Source organism: Ascaphus truei, chromosome 8 (assembly GCF_040206685.1).
Source record: "Ascaphus truei isolate aAscTru1 chromosome 8, aAscTru1.hap1, whole genome shotgun sequence".
In the NCBI taxonomy this organism is placed as follows: domain Eukaryota; kingdom Metazoa; phylum Chordata; class Amphibia; order Anura; family Ascaphidae; genus Ascaphus; species Ascaphus truei.
The window spans coordinates 60,972,215-60,986,345 of record NC_134490.1 but is presented as its reverse complement, the minus strand read 5'-3'; the positions used below and the strand labels follow the sequence as shown (position 1 = coordinate 60,986,345).

Genomic DNA, 14,131 nt, shown 5'->3' with positions numbered 1-14,131 from the left:
GTATGTATGTACTGAGGGGGTCATGGAGAAACCTCACAATAGAGGAGGCTTCACTGGCTGCCACCCATCCAGCAGGCACATCTGCGGGATCCTGCAGACAGGCCCCTCCGAGGCTGCAAATAGGCCCCCTCCCTGCCCCCCAGGCCTTATCGATCTTCCCTCTCCCAAGCCCATAACTATCCACTCAGTCCTATATCTCCTTCTCCCAAGGCCATAGTTATCCCCCAGTCCTATATCTCCTTCTCCCACCTCTACCCAGGCACATACTTATCCCCCCTCCGTCCCATACCTTGTCCACTTACCCCACCCCTCTGACTCATCTTCTCCCCCCTCCAACATATACCTGCCCCCTCCTTCCGACCTATACCTTCTCCCACCTCCCCCAGACCCATATCTTCTCCCACTCCACCCCCCCCCCTCTCTCTATGACCCATACCTTCTCAACCCCCCTCCCCCGGGCCCATACCTCCCCCTCGTCCCATCCGCCCAGGCCCATACCTTCTTATTTCTTACTTACCCTACAATAATTTCAATCATTCCATCATTTTGTCCTTAAAGCAGCATTGCTTTATACTCCAAACACAGTGCACATACACATTACGAAACCCTCCTTGTTCTGGAGATAATTAATTTTAAACTACATAGAAAGACATATTGCTCTAGCATTTTCCTTAGCATCAAGCATATTACTAACCACAGTTATGGGAAAGCTCCAGTCGGACATGCAAAAATTCTGGCAGCCATTTTTCCCCATCTAAGGACGCACATGCACTAGCAGAACTTTAATTTAAAAACCCTTTTAAGCCCTTGGATTCCTTGAGTAATGCACAATGCAGTTTAATACCAGGACACCCACTTCTTATGGTTTGGGAGAGAAGGGGGAGGGGGAATAATTCTTTGAGTAGTGAATGTTGGAAGATTGCTAGCTAACAATAGCCCAGCAACTCCAACCCATGTCAGTGACTTTTTAGTATTATATATCCATTGCTGTGGTATGCACTAAATAACTGTTTAAACCATGCGATCTGGAAGCCTCAGCAACAGCTACATTGTACAGTATCAAGACAACTTAATGTGCTTATTAATATTGCTCTGATAACAGGCTTTCCAATTTGCATATTGGTGTGAAATAAATCAACCTTTCATATTTAAATGACCCAACAGTGTAATTTGATGGCTTCAGTCCATTAGTGTCTATTCTATCTTGATACCTCCAGAAAAAAAAGTAATTAAATGCTTTATGTATTTCTAATATGAAATCCCCATGTACTTTCCTATTGTGCTAGAAGAGAGGTCATTTACACTTAGACTAATTGTAAGTGAGCTACTGTATGTTATTGCATACTTTGTCAAGGGTAATTAAAACAAACCTGTTTAGTGTCACTTATAGGGCATGTCCATATACCAGGATACTAGTTGGTAGAATAATAGCATCAATTAGATTTTACAGGAATAGGGCTAGTTTTTACAGTACAGATCAATACTTCGTAGAATCAAATATTTTATTGGGTTTCATGGAGTTCAGTTCTTTAATACATACATATTTCTTCTCGAGATGACAACTGAATATGTGATCCATGCGGTTTTGAGTTTAACTTTCTGGTGTTTTCTAATTAGCATTTAGAATACAGGGCTACTGTGGATCGTTACTGTAGTTGAATGTACACTTTTTATGTTTGGAGGAAGCTGTAAATTCAGGCAGGTGTTGTAGTTTTTAGGGGGTGCTGGTCATATTTTTCTTGTTGAACCTGTATGGCTGGTAAGTGTAATCATTCCTAGTAAGCATTATATTGCAGAATTACTTTGCAAGTTTTCATTTCAAGTCATATGTTTCTTAATAATTTTTCTTCCCGCTTACCTAGTAAGATGATAATTCCATACATTTGTATGTGTTTTGGGTTGTTGCATACTCGCATAGGACCAAGAGAACTATTCTATTTCCATGTAGTAACAAAGGAGGGAGAGGGAGTAGGAGGTACAATACCTTTTATTGTACCAACAAGTAGTTGATACGTTACAAGTTATTATTCTATTTATAGAAATGAAGACACGTTATTATTCTATTTATAGAAATTAAGACATTTACAACTATTATTTTAACATGTTTTGTGGGTTACATATTGGTGATTGAAGTCTGTTCAAAATACTTATTGCAGCTCTTATTTGTTTATTTTTAAGTCATTTTAAACCATTTGAAAATGGTGCTTTCTTTTCATTTGCAACAAAGTCCCAGAAAAGGAGACTTGTTTATTCCACCCCAGTTATATTATCACCTGACTGCACCATCATGGATGCAATGGAACAATATAAGGGAAAGATATAGCATGGGTAACGGAAATCAGCCCACCCTAAGCATCATGTTCTCATTCTGACAAACATTTCTGAGATACATTTAAAAAACGAATCTAAATACTGGTCTGATTTTATTTTTTAGTCTTTTTAAACGCATCAAACACTTCGTTTTACCCACATAAAATGGAGATTCCACTTAACAGGACCTCCTGTCCTCTACCATTAGCTGTTTTACTAATGATGGTATTATAATTACTAAAAATAACAGCAGAGAGGTTGTGCTTCACTCTTTATCTTTAGACACATGAACAAAGGCTTCACAAACAGCCATAATGGGATTAAAACATTTACATTTAAAGAAAATATATACAAAATAGACAAATATTCCTATTTTTGTAACTGATCTCACTGTCATTAGCTCCATTTGGTCTTTTGTGGCACTACACAAATAAGGATAGAGCAAAATTGTACGAATAGAGTTGAGAACTGAAGTTCTTGCTCCCGATAATATTTTCTTCAATATAAAGTTCTTGGTGGATTTTTATGGCATGTTTGTAATTAAAATATAGCTTGTTCAGTTTTTTGATTTTTTTTGTTACACAAATGATTATTACTGGGGGGAAGTTTCCCCTTATATTCTGCATGTGATAACCTGACTGATTTATTTTTAAGGCAGTCGTATGTAATTCAGTATGCTTAACACCAGCATGTTTACGCTACTTTTACAAATGGTTATTGCAGGTTTCAGTTACTGTCTCACGTTCTTTCAGATTGGTATCTAATTGGAATGATGAACTAACAAAGGTGCCAAAAACATTGTAGTTATGGAGCTTTCTCTTAATCTTGCAGGGTCTTCTTACGAGCAATTAATCAGTATGCAGACATGCTAAACAAAAAATTTCTGGATCAAGCCAACTTTGAGCTACAGGTAAGAGAAAATAATGGGTCATTCTAAGCAGGAATCGCTTTAGCCATTGGGTTTGTTAGTATTTCAATCACAAATAATCTGCATAATCTGCATTTATAGCCACACGCAAATTCAGGCTACAATTTGTATTCTTTGGATAGTATCACACAAAATTAGATCGACTGACTTGTCAGACACAAGCTATAACATTTGCTAAACTATAGAATAGGGAAATAAAATTGACCAGTTAACGCTAAATTATAATGCCGTTTGAAATATTCTTTATTATAATATTATATAAATATTCTTCCGCCCAGAGAGCCAGCAATGTATTAACACGTTTGTTAAGACTTGCAATGCGTTACAGGCGTATCCATCACCGATCAGGTTAATAGCTGCTTGCTTTACGAATCCTTCGGCACTCTTCACTGTCGGAGTAGAGCAGCGGTGGCCAACTCCAGTCCTCAAGGGCCACCAGCATATCAGGTTTTAAGGATTTCCCTGCTTCAGCACAGGTGGCTCAATCAATGACTCGGTCAAAGACTGAGCAACATGTGCTGAAACAGGGATATCTGTCAAAACTGACATATTGGTGGCCCTTGAGGACTAGAGTTGGCCACCCCTGTAGTAGATAAATGTTTGAAGACATAGAGTGACTGTGGTCAGGAGTTGAGAGCAGAAAATAGGCTTTTAATGCAGCCTTCACTACTGAGACAGATTAATCTTGGACAAGTCACGTTACATCTCTAAGCCTAGTCTACCCCAACCAGTTGTTCAGTGCATTGACTGTGCTTGTATCCTGCTTCTCTGGTTATGGTTACAATGGTAGTATACATGGTGAAAATCTAAAGTTTCAACCATTATTACATCAATATTAACCCTTCAAAAAACTGAAGAAGTTGTTTTCCATTTAGGGATAAAATGGAACTGTGAAAAGGCAGATATAATGACCTTTGTTTTGTGCTCACAGCACTCCTCTGGCCACATTTAGCAGTGTTTTTTTCCTTGAATAGACAGTCTTTTGTTCTTCCCACCACTTAGAAGTGCAGCATCATGCTTTGCTGCCATGCTCCATTTCTCTGCCACCTAACGTCTTATCAAATCAAATATATGGGAAGATTGTATTGCATAGGATTGCTGAGAAAACGGCTTACTAATACCAAGTGAATTGTGTGGCAGGCTAAAGATTGCAGAAGTCTAGCTGCTTTACATGCACAATTTGTATAAAAAGTACACACTGTAGTATAAAAAGGACACATTGTACGTCAAATAGCTATTTAGCACTGAAGGTGTTCAATTCCTATAGTGCTGATCCAAAGGTACATAACCCAATCAGACTTAAAAAGGGTGCGTTATTAGTTTGTAAAAAGTATCATTTTAAAATTTAAGGATATTGAATGAAATTGGCGCGCTTTATGTCTTCTCATTACATTCTCTTTGAATCTAGGAAAATTATGTTTTAATGTTTCAAACCATGTTTCAGATAATCTGGTTTATGCAATAGAAGTATTTACCTTCACCGCAATAATCAGAATGTAAATGTGTATTTCATGTAACTATTGCAAAGCAGCACTTACTACAAAGATAAACTGATGTTACAGTTAAGATGCTGCCGATCTTATTGCTGAGGCATGCAATTAAAATGGGGCAAACGTGTCCGCTTAAAAGCGATCTTGCTTCTGCAGCATATTTAATAATAAAAGGATTTTCATGTTGGAGCTTGAAGGGTTGAAATGACAAAACATATTACATCTCATGATTTGTTTACATTTTTTTTTTCTTTTACAACAGTGCAAAATAAGTCATGGTATTTTACACGTGTTTATAATAGCTATCAAATATGTCCAATTCAAGCTTCTTTCTGATAATTTGCCTTGAATTAGAAATTGTATGCTCCATTGTATATTGCTTCCATGCTGTGTTTTTATTTATTTTGTTTTTTTAAATAAATGACAATGTTGATGGGAAACACAAATGGGATCAGGAAAGCGGTCTGCCAGGGTATTAGGGTTTGTTTTTGCGGTGATTTGTTTAAAAACAAGGACCAATACTATATGATCTGCAGCTTTAACGTGAAAATACTGATCCATGGTCCCTTTTCAGCATTTTACATGTTATGTGGTAGTAAAAATAAAGCTTAACCAAATTGATTATAATATTGAAGTGTATCTTTGTATTGTTGTTAATATGGTTCAGTTCTTTGTTGGCATTAAGGAATGTATTTATTGTTTTATTTACTCCAAATGTTTATTTCTTAGATAAATACTTGAAAGTTTGGCCTTCCCTGCTTGCCTATTATATACTGTATAGTACATACACGGTGGCTCATGTAACACATGAACATAATACCATTGGACACGTATGAGAGATCAGTAATTCTGTTGTTCTTTTCTTTCAGCTTTGGAATAACTATTTCCACTTGGCAGTAGCTTTCCTTACCCAAGAATCATTACAACTGGAGAATTTTTCAAGTGCCAAAAGAACCAAAATATTTAACAAGTATGTCTTCTCTATAAAATGTCATGTGCACACAAATTATTTTTGATATCCGTTCTTTACCTCATAACTTATTACATTCAAAGTTGGTTGTTTTTTTTTTTTTATATATATATATATATATATATATATATATATATATATATATATATATATATATATATATATATATATATATATATATATATATATATATATATATAGTCATCCACCATATCGGCACATCTGTAAGAGTTTGTAAAATTGAGCAAGCTGTACAATGATATTTTTTGATGGTGAGCATATTGTGAGCTTTTTGCATACTTCATTATTCAAGTGATGCAAGCAGAAGGGAAAAGAAATGCTGTATTTTATTGAAGCATGAACAAAATGCTAATCCATTATTGTTCTGTAGTATTTTAAGCCATTTGAGACTGCATAGTACAAAGCTCGCCTGTGCATTTTAAGATGTGTATTCTTTAGTACAGTGCATATTAATTGTGTTTAATGCATTTTATACATTCCATGTTTTTCTTTTGTCAAAATTAGCAATTTTTAAGGTTTAACCATTTCACTGAATTTATTCCTAATTTTTCCAAGACGGGTCATTCTAACTGTTTATTACTCATATCCTCTTAGTCCAGTATTGCTGAAAATATTTCAGTATGTTTCAAAATATGATAATGAAAAGCAGCTTTAAAAAAAAAAAAAAAAAAAAAAACCAGCACTGTATGATAAAATGAATCTAAACATTTAAAAGTAGAGACCACTGCTGCTATAAACATATGACATATACTCTATTGTTGTTTTGTGGGTTATCAAAGAGTTGGAGATTTATATCGGGCTCTCCGAGCCTAATGGGAAGCTTTAATTAAATGATACATTAAATATACATTATACTCTCAGCCAAATAGCAACACTCGCTTCGGCACCAAAAAAACACAAACTCAACAACATTGTGCCTGGTGCTGCACTTATTCAAACACTTACTGCATCACAACATATACAGTGACATAGTCCATACTTGTTACTTGTGGCCTTTCCCCTGACACATTTTGTGTGACCTTGCGTATAAATTCCCCCCCAAAAAAGTCGCTGTGTAGCCAAAGTAATTCGGCATTACAAATATTTAGCCAGAGGTTTGGTAAAATATAACATGCATAAACTAACAAAATCAACCTTTTTGTATCTTTGAGGTATGGTGATATGAGACGACAAATTGGCTTTGAAATCAGGAACATGTGGTATAATCTGGGTGAGTTTTAGTTTTTCCATTAATATTATTTAAACACAAATCTTACAGAAAATCATTTTTTTTCCCAACAACCTTTGACATGTTTGAGGAAAGGAACGGTGCAGCTATGGTATGGCAAAATATGGGAAACCTCAAGAACAGAGGTTCCCAACGTGTGTGTGTGTGTGTGTGTGTGTGTGTGTGTGTGTGTGTGTGTGTGTGTGTGTGTGTGTGTGTGTGTGTGTGTGTGTGTGTGTGTGTGTGTGTGTGTGTGTGTATAATCAAAAATGAATAGACAATACCGTTCTGTGGCTAACCAAATGCTTTTATTTGTGCGAGCTTTGAGAGATCTCCTCTTCCGCCGGTGTTACAATGGATAAAACAAGAAAGGGTTTTACTTAAAAACAGTGCATCCTGGAATGTATCTGACTGAAGCCTATCCCTCCCCCCAGTGAAGTATGCGATTTATGACTTAAGGTGTGAAATGGTTCCTGAATGTTAGTTATGTTTGTAAATATAAATGTATAAAGTGCCCACAGTGTATACAGCGCTTTACAAAAGGTGTGTGGGAGTGTATCCCAATGGTGTGGGTAGTGTTGCATTACTATTAATGTGTGTAGATACTACAGTATGTGGTCCCTATTGGTATATAGGGATAGAATTACATTGTACATATGTATGTGTAAGAGACAGCTGTGTGTGTGTTCATATAGCGCAGTATGTATAGACATGGCCTTTAGCACTCATGGGAAGAGAGTTCTCTTGTTTCAGAGTAGTGACTCATGAAGCTGCGGTCTCGGTTTAGGCCACCGCTAAGTGTTCCCGAACAGTTGCATACATTTGTATTCATGCAACCGTCTCTCTTTCGGTGTTTTAAGATTACCTTTGAGTATGGCCACCTTCAGATCGTTCAGCTTATGGCCAGAGTGAGAGAAATGTTCGCCAACAGGACTGTCTCTTGTTCCGCGCGTGATGCTGTGGCGATGCAGGTTCATTCTCTTGTTTATCCCCTGTCTCGTCTCACCAATGTAGTAGCAGCCCCCTAGGCATTTCATGCACATGACGAGGTACAAGACATTGCTGGAGGAACAGATGACCCTTCCTCTGATTTTGTACTCCAGATTCCTGTGTGGTATTTGTATTGTGCCCACTGTGTGGAGAATTGCACAGGTTTTGCATCTCGCGTCCTGGCATGGTCTTGTCCCGCATTCAGTTGTACTTTTGAATACTTTACTCCTCACCATAATTTTCTTGAGATTATGAGGTTATCTGTATGATAATAAGGGTGTTTCAGGGAAGACCTGTTGCAGTCTTTGATGGGGTAGAATTCTGGAGACCCCCCTGCATCCATTCTATATTAAAAAAAAATAACAACTTTAAAAACAAATTCGGCATCTTGGATTGCTCCTATAAGGCTAGGTCCCCAGTACGCTATGGCGTGTGCTGCAGGAACAAGCACCGCCCCTCAATGTGGCGGGCCCACTACCTGCCTTGGCGCGGAATTTGCCACTGCGTTGCTCGCCAGATTTTTCCGAAGACAACAAAACTGTGTTCAGAAGTAGCGTCAGATTGCGGTTTCCACACGTGCACGCGCCACCAGCCCGCCGCGCTCGCGTACTACAGTGAAGACTATGGATACTCCTGCTCCAGCAAAGGTGGTTCGGCTAAAATTATTGGACCACCTGTGCTAATGAGCGGATCGCCTGAACACCTGCACTGTTAGTGGCCCTCAGGACTGGAGTTGGGAACTTCTGCTCTAGAAAATATTGACAGTCTTTGAAAGATTTCTCATTGACAAAGGTTTTTTTATGTGAACGCCAGAAAGGAATGTTATGAGCTATTGACTAAATTAGGGGTGCGCAAAATAGGGGGGGGGCGGAGCGGTTACAGAGGCCCCGCGCTCTTCCCCAGGGCATTTAAATGAAATGCCGGGGGAGGCGTGAAGCCTCTGTAACTCCCTTCCCTGCTCTCTGCCGGCTCTTCAGCGACACGTCGCCATGGCAACATGACACCAAATGATGTCACATGACCCCCGGCATCCTTCGAGAGGAGGGGTGCGAACACTGCAGCTGCCAGGCAGGGGGTCGCAGCTCAAGAAGTTTGCGCACCCCTGGACTAAATTACACATCCTCCCATTTTACATGTAAATACATCCGTTAGTAAACATTCATTCTAAACTTTACCACAAAGAACATATACCTGTACTTTACTTTGTAATCTTTTTACAATAGGGAACAACAGTTTTTATTTTTAGCTATTTCATTTAGTAGATTTATTTCTTAGTTCTGAATCTGATTTTCAGTGCGGCTGATGAGACTGAACCAGAATATCAACATACTATAATCATGGAAAACTACATTTAACATTCAGAGCCCTTACTTTATTTACTAATTGAACTCTTTTTGAGATACAGTTGCCTGAAAAATAGAATGTCAAAAATCTTAAAACTTACACTTCCTAATGAGCACCTGATTGCATAATTTCAACCACTTTTCTAGAAGTGTTCTTGTCCATAATTGTTTTTGCAGTCATTAAAGTTGTAATTTCTTGTCTGATGACATTACAATCTATCTATATCCACTACGTGTCTGCAGAGCATTCTTTAGTATAAGACATGGGTACTCAACTCCAGTCCTGAAGCCCCCCCCCCCCCCCCAACAGGTCAGGTTTTCAGGATATTACTGCTTCAGCACAAATGGCTCAATGAGAGGCTCAGACTTCGACTGAGCCTCTGATTGCGACACCTGTGCTGAAGCTGGGATATCCTGAAAACAGGACTTGAGGGGCATTGAGGTCCGGAGTTGAGCACCTCTGGTAAAAGACACTGTTCTTTTACATCTAAACAAACTTTACATAGCTTTGAAACTAAATTAGTTGAAACAGTAGTCACTGGGACAAGGTTAGCATTTCTTTTTTTATTCCTCAAGTTTTTATTAGTCATTTTTTCAAAGATAAGGGGAGGGGGTACATAAAAGAAATAGGGGGGAGGGGGGACCATTGATACATATAGTCTGGTAATATCACATTTGGGGAGGGATTAGGAGAGGAGGCTAGGGGACATACAGCATTTGTACATATATAATATAGTGAGCCGAACTGCATAGATTGATGCAGACACTAATCTTCATATAAAGTTAGATCATGGGATTGGTGTGGTTTATAGATAGATAGATTGGATATAGTGTCTGACCTGGAGAAATCTGAAGAATTCAGAGGAGGAAAATATTGTCGCTAATTTGATGATCTACTAAAATATAGTCTTTTTCTGGATAGCTATTGTGGGGGTGGGAAAAAAGGAAAAATCCTTAACTTTAGCATTCATTAATCTCCTGGAATCTACAAGCAACAATTCTTCGGTCATAGAAACAAGTCCTCGAGTAGAAGAATGCAAAACAATGGGATGTGGGGAAAGGTGAAGGGGATGGGTGGGGAAGTGGATTGGGCGCTCCCAAGTGAACCAATAATGTTGTTGGGAATACAACTAATATCACACAATATAACACCAATAGTGAAAAATAAATAAGTGTAAAGTGCAGCTCAACTTCCTCTGATGGGACAGTTCCGGGTCCCAGAAGGGTAGATTGTTTCTTGGAGATGAGGAGGAGCGCAGGCAGGTGTAGCAAAATATGCAAAAGAAAATAACATATATAGTGCAGATGGTAAACACTGTGCAGATAGGTGTAATCTATAGTATAGAACTCACATAGATCGCAGAAAATATCACATGTCAGAGATCCTTCTCTCTCTGACTGGAGCCCTTTGAATGGTAGCAGGGAAATCCCTCAAGGCACGGATATGTATGGATAAGAAGAAAAGCCACAATAGTGCATACTATTCCAATATTGTATTATTCAAACAAATAACACGAGTATATTACACTCACATTTCTTCTCCTTTGAATTAATTAATTATTTATATTTATATTAATTATTAATTATTTATATGTTAGCCAATATTGCATTATATTATATTATATGTTGTATAGAGATACATTGATTTTAACCTAATAATTATGTGATATTTTCTGCGATCTATGTGAGTTCTATACTATAGATTACACCTATCTGCACAGTGTTTACCATCTGCACTATATATGTTATTCTCGAGTAGAAGAAGCTGTTTTTTGTGGTATTGGGGGGACTGGGAAATGTATCCAAATTTGGATCCATTATTGCATTTAAATCTCCAGCTAGGATTAAAATGCCTTCTGGACAGAATAAATTAAATTTGTTAACTCCTGGAAAAAAAAACCTCTTGGTTTTCATTAGGGGCATAGATATTGACTACTGTTAGGAGTCCAACGTGCCTGTGATAACCAAAAATTTTTTAGCGAGATCTGTTTTGGTTTTGTCTACTTTAAAATTTAAATCTTTATGGAATAGTGTGGCTACGCCATTTTTTGTGGGGAATGATGAGTGGTAAATTAAAGGATAATCATTACTAATTAGCAATGATTGGTCTCCTTTTTTCAGATGGGTTTCTTGTAGCATATTTATATCGCCCCATAGTCTTTTAGTCTCTGAAAGAGCCTTGAAATTTTGAGAAATTGTATTAATTGGCATGGTAATGTTTCAATGGTATATGATCTGGATGAACAGAGTGATAATGTGTACCCATCAGAGAAATCAGTGCATCGACCTTCATTAACATTTTGAAACAAGAGCATATATAGCAGAAGATACACAAATTGTTACGCAGTAATGACAAATGCTTGTATAACTGGACATGGGGAAAGGTAAACAAGGTGGTGTGGGATATACAGAGGAACCCGGTTTCCAAACATTGTTTGGGGGGACCAACCAAAATAAGTCCGGTGATGCGGATCCATCGCATACACTGGGTAAGTAAACATGGGGGGGCAGTGGTCCAACGGCCTAACGCCGCAGTGCTCCTTTTTTAAGAGCAAAGCCTTTGGAGAGGAAAAATAAAAGAAATACACCATAGAATACGGAGTGGATTGTATGGGCGATCATACACCTCAAAACAAGGGGGAGGGGAGGAAAACATTACCATTATATACATCCCCCCATTTTTTTTTTTTTTTCTCAACAGAACCAAAAATATACACAGAACCTAACCTTTAATATCTGATATAGTACAGGATTAGACACCGAACTTATAGAAAAACATATCTGGAGTGGGCAACATAGCAACCTGTAATTTATATCCGAAACTCCTCTCGGCCCGAGATACTGTATTAGGTTAGGTCCTAATATACCATTCACACTGATCTTTCAGAGTATTTCATGCCAACAGACACTCCCGAGATATCTCAAAAACTATGTTTAGTTCTAAAAACATTTCTCGAGTGAAAAATACATCAATCTATAACCATATTTAGAGCGTGTCTCAGCTTAACATACTGTCTTTGGTTGCTTCTTGTTTTGCAATCGGCTCTAATCTTTCGGAGTGGTTCAGACTGGCAGGCAAACTTCGGATTCCTCATATCTTTAAATGAACTTTACAAAACATTTCTGGAGTGGACAACGGTTCCACTGGTAACTTGAGTCCGGAACATATCGCAGCCTGCAGTGTCCTCTTGGATAAATTCTTAGGCAGTAGTCAGCTCTTGTTCGTCAGATAGGCTTAACTTTGGCTCGCCTCGAAGTTGGAGTCTTCTCCCACGCTGTGGTTTGGATGGAAGACGATCCCGCTGGGGAGCCTCCAGGTTTTCTGGCTCAAATAAACCCAGTGATCTCAATTTTTCCTCGCCTTTTTCTGGCGAGAGAAAAACATACATTGTTTCCTGGTAGGAGAACAGTAATTTGCGCGGGAAGCCCCAGCGGTAGCAGATTTTATTGTTTTGCAGTATGTTGGTGATATGCGCATACATTTTCCACATGTTCAGTGTGATTTGGGCCAAATCAGGGAAGATGAGAAGTGGGACATTATCTTGCTTGATCTTTGGGGTGGATATAGCAGCTCTCAATATCTTCTCTTTGGTGCGTAAATAATGTAAACGTGTGATCACATCTCGTGGCTTTGCTAGATCAAGATTTTTGGGTCTAGGGAGCCTGTGAGCTCTGTCCATCTCACGTTTATCAATCGATATTTCTGGTAGGAGAGACGTAAAAAATGGGTAAGATATGCATTCAGTTGTGCGTTTTCCACTTCTCCTGGTACTCCTCTGATCCGTAAGTTATTACGTAAACCGGTTCTCTGTGTCCTCCAATTTCTCAAAGATTATTTTAACTTGAGTTTTTATCTCAGAAATTTCTTGGACCTGGGCGGTAGTATCTACCTTCTCGTCCAAGTCCACAATATGGTCCCCTATAGACACTATTTTGTCTTTATGACTGAGGTGAATGCTCTGTATCTAAGAGTGGAAAGAACGTTTGATGTCTTGAACAAATACCAGCATTTCTTTACGAGTGAGTGAAGGGTCTGCTTCCTCATCGGAGTCTGGTTCTGGGTCTGCATCTTCGCCTGCGACTGATTCTTCTTGCTCTTTATTCCCCGTATTGTGTTTTTTAAAGAAGAGGGAGGCCTCCCACTGGGCCGCCGTGTTTTTTGTTGCGTAGTGGATGGCATGAGTGTTGTTGGTCGGTGAGTTTTTATTTATGTGGAGCTGATTTTGATTGGGTGATGCATGCTTTTAATTTGCGTTAAGCCCCCTCATTACTGAGGTCTCTTTCACTTGAACATTGTTTGCAGACTTGGGGAATGCACAGAGCCCGATAAGCAATGTGGAATAAATATTGAGGCTCAGGGAAGGATATAGTTGGGGGGGAGGGAGAGATCTTTCTTTGTGCTTTGTCTCACCTCTATGCAGGCTCAAATCTGCAGATGTTCACCCCTCTAGAGGCAGGTTCCTGGAGCTTCTCCTGTTCTGTATATACGGGCTCCCCTCAATCCTGGCAATACCCCAGGGTATCTATTTGCACCCCTCTCTGTTGGGGCACCCAAGAGCAGGGTAGTTGTTCTGGTGCCCGCAATCTTCCCCTCTAAGTGTAGCAGGGGAGGGGCAGCCCTCTCGCAGCCGGATTGCTCTAATAGGACTGGTAAAAGATGGCCACCAACCTCCCTTTAGTAGGGCCGCTCCACGTCCAGCCTAGCGCACCCTCCCTCTGAGGGTCTCTCCCGCCCGGGACACGACCCCTCACCCTCTGGAGACAGCGGGGCCCTCAGATGGTGTGGGTAAACACCCGCTCTAGCCCCGATATGGCCGCGTGTCTAGCAGGTGAGCCTAGCACTTTACACGCCAATCGGCGCCATCTTGTGGT

The 14,131-nt window shown here is 39.2% G+C and overlaps 1 protein-coding gene across 2 annotated transcripts in view; it reads left to right on the top strand.

Annotated features, from left to right (window-relative positions):
* Positions 1 to 14,131, top strand: part of DOCK1 (dedicator of cytokinesis 1) — a 279,647-nt gene that overhangs the window by 202,963 nt on the left and 62,553 nt on the right. For both annotated transcript variants that reach the window (XM_075612250.1, XM_075612249.1), the window contains exons 30-32: positions 3,142 to 3,220; positions 5,598 to 5,698; positions 6,871 to 6,929. In XM_075612250.1, coding sequence (XP_075468365.1) covers positions 3,142 to 3,220; positions 5,598 to 5,698; positions 6,871 to 6,929 — 239 coding nt within the window. The remainder of the gene's footprint in view (positions 1 to 3,141; positions 3,221 to 5,597; positions 5,699 to 6,870; positions 6,930 to 14,131) is intronic.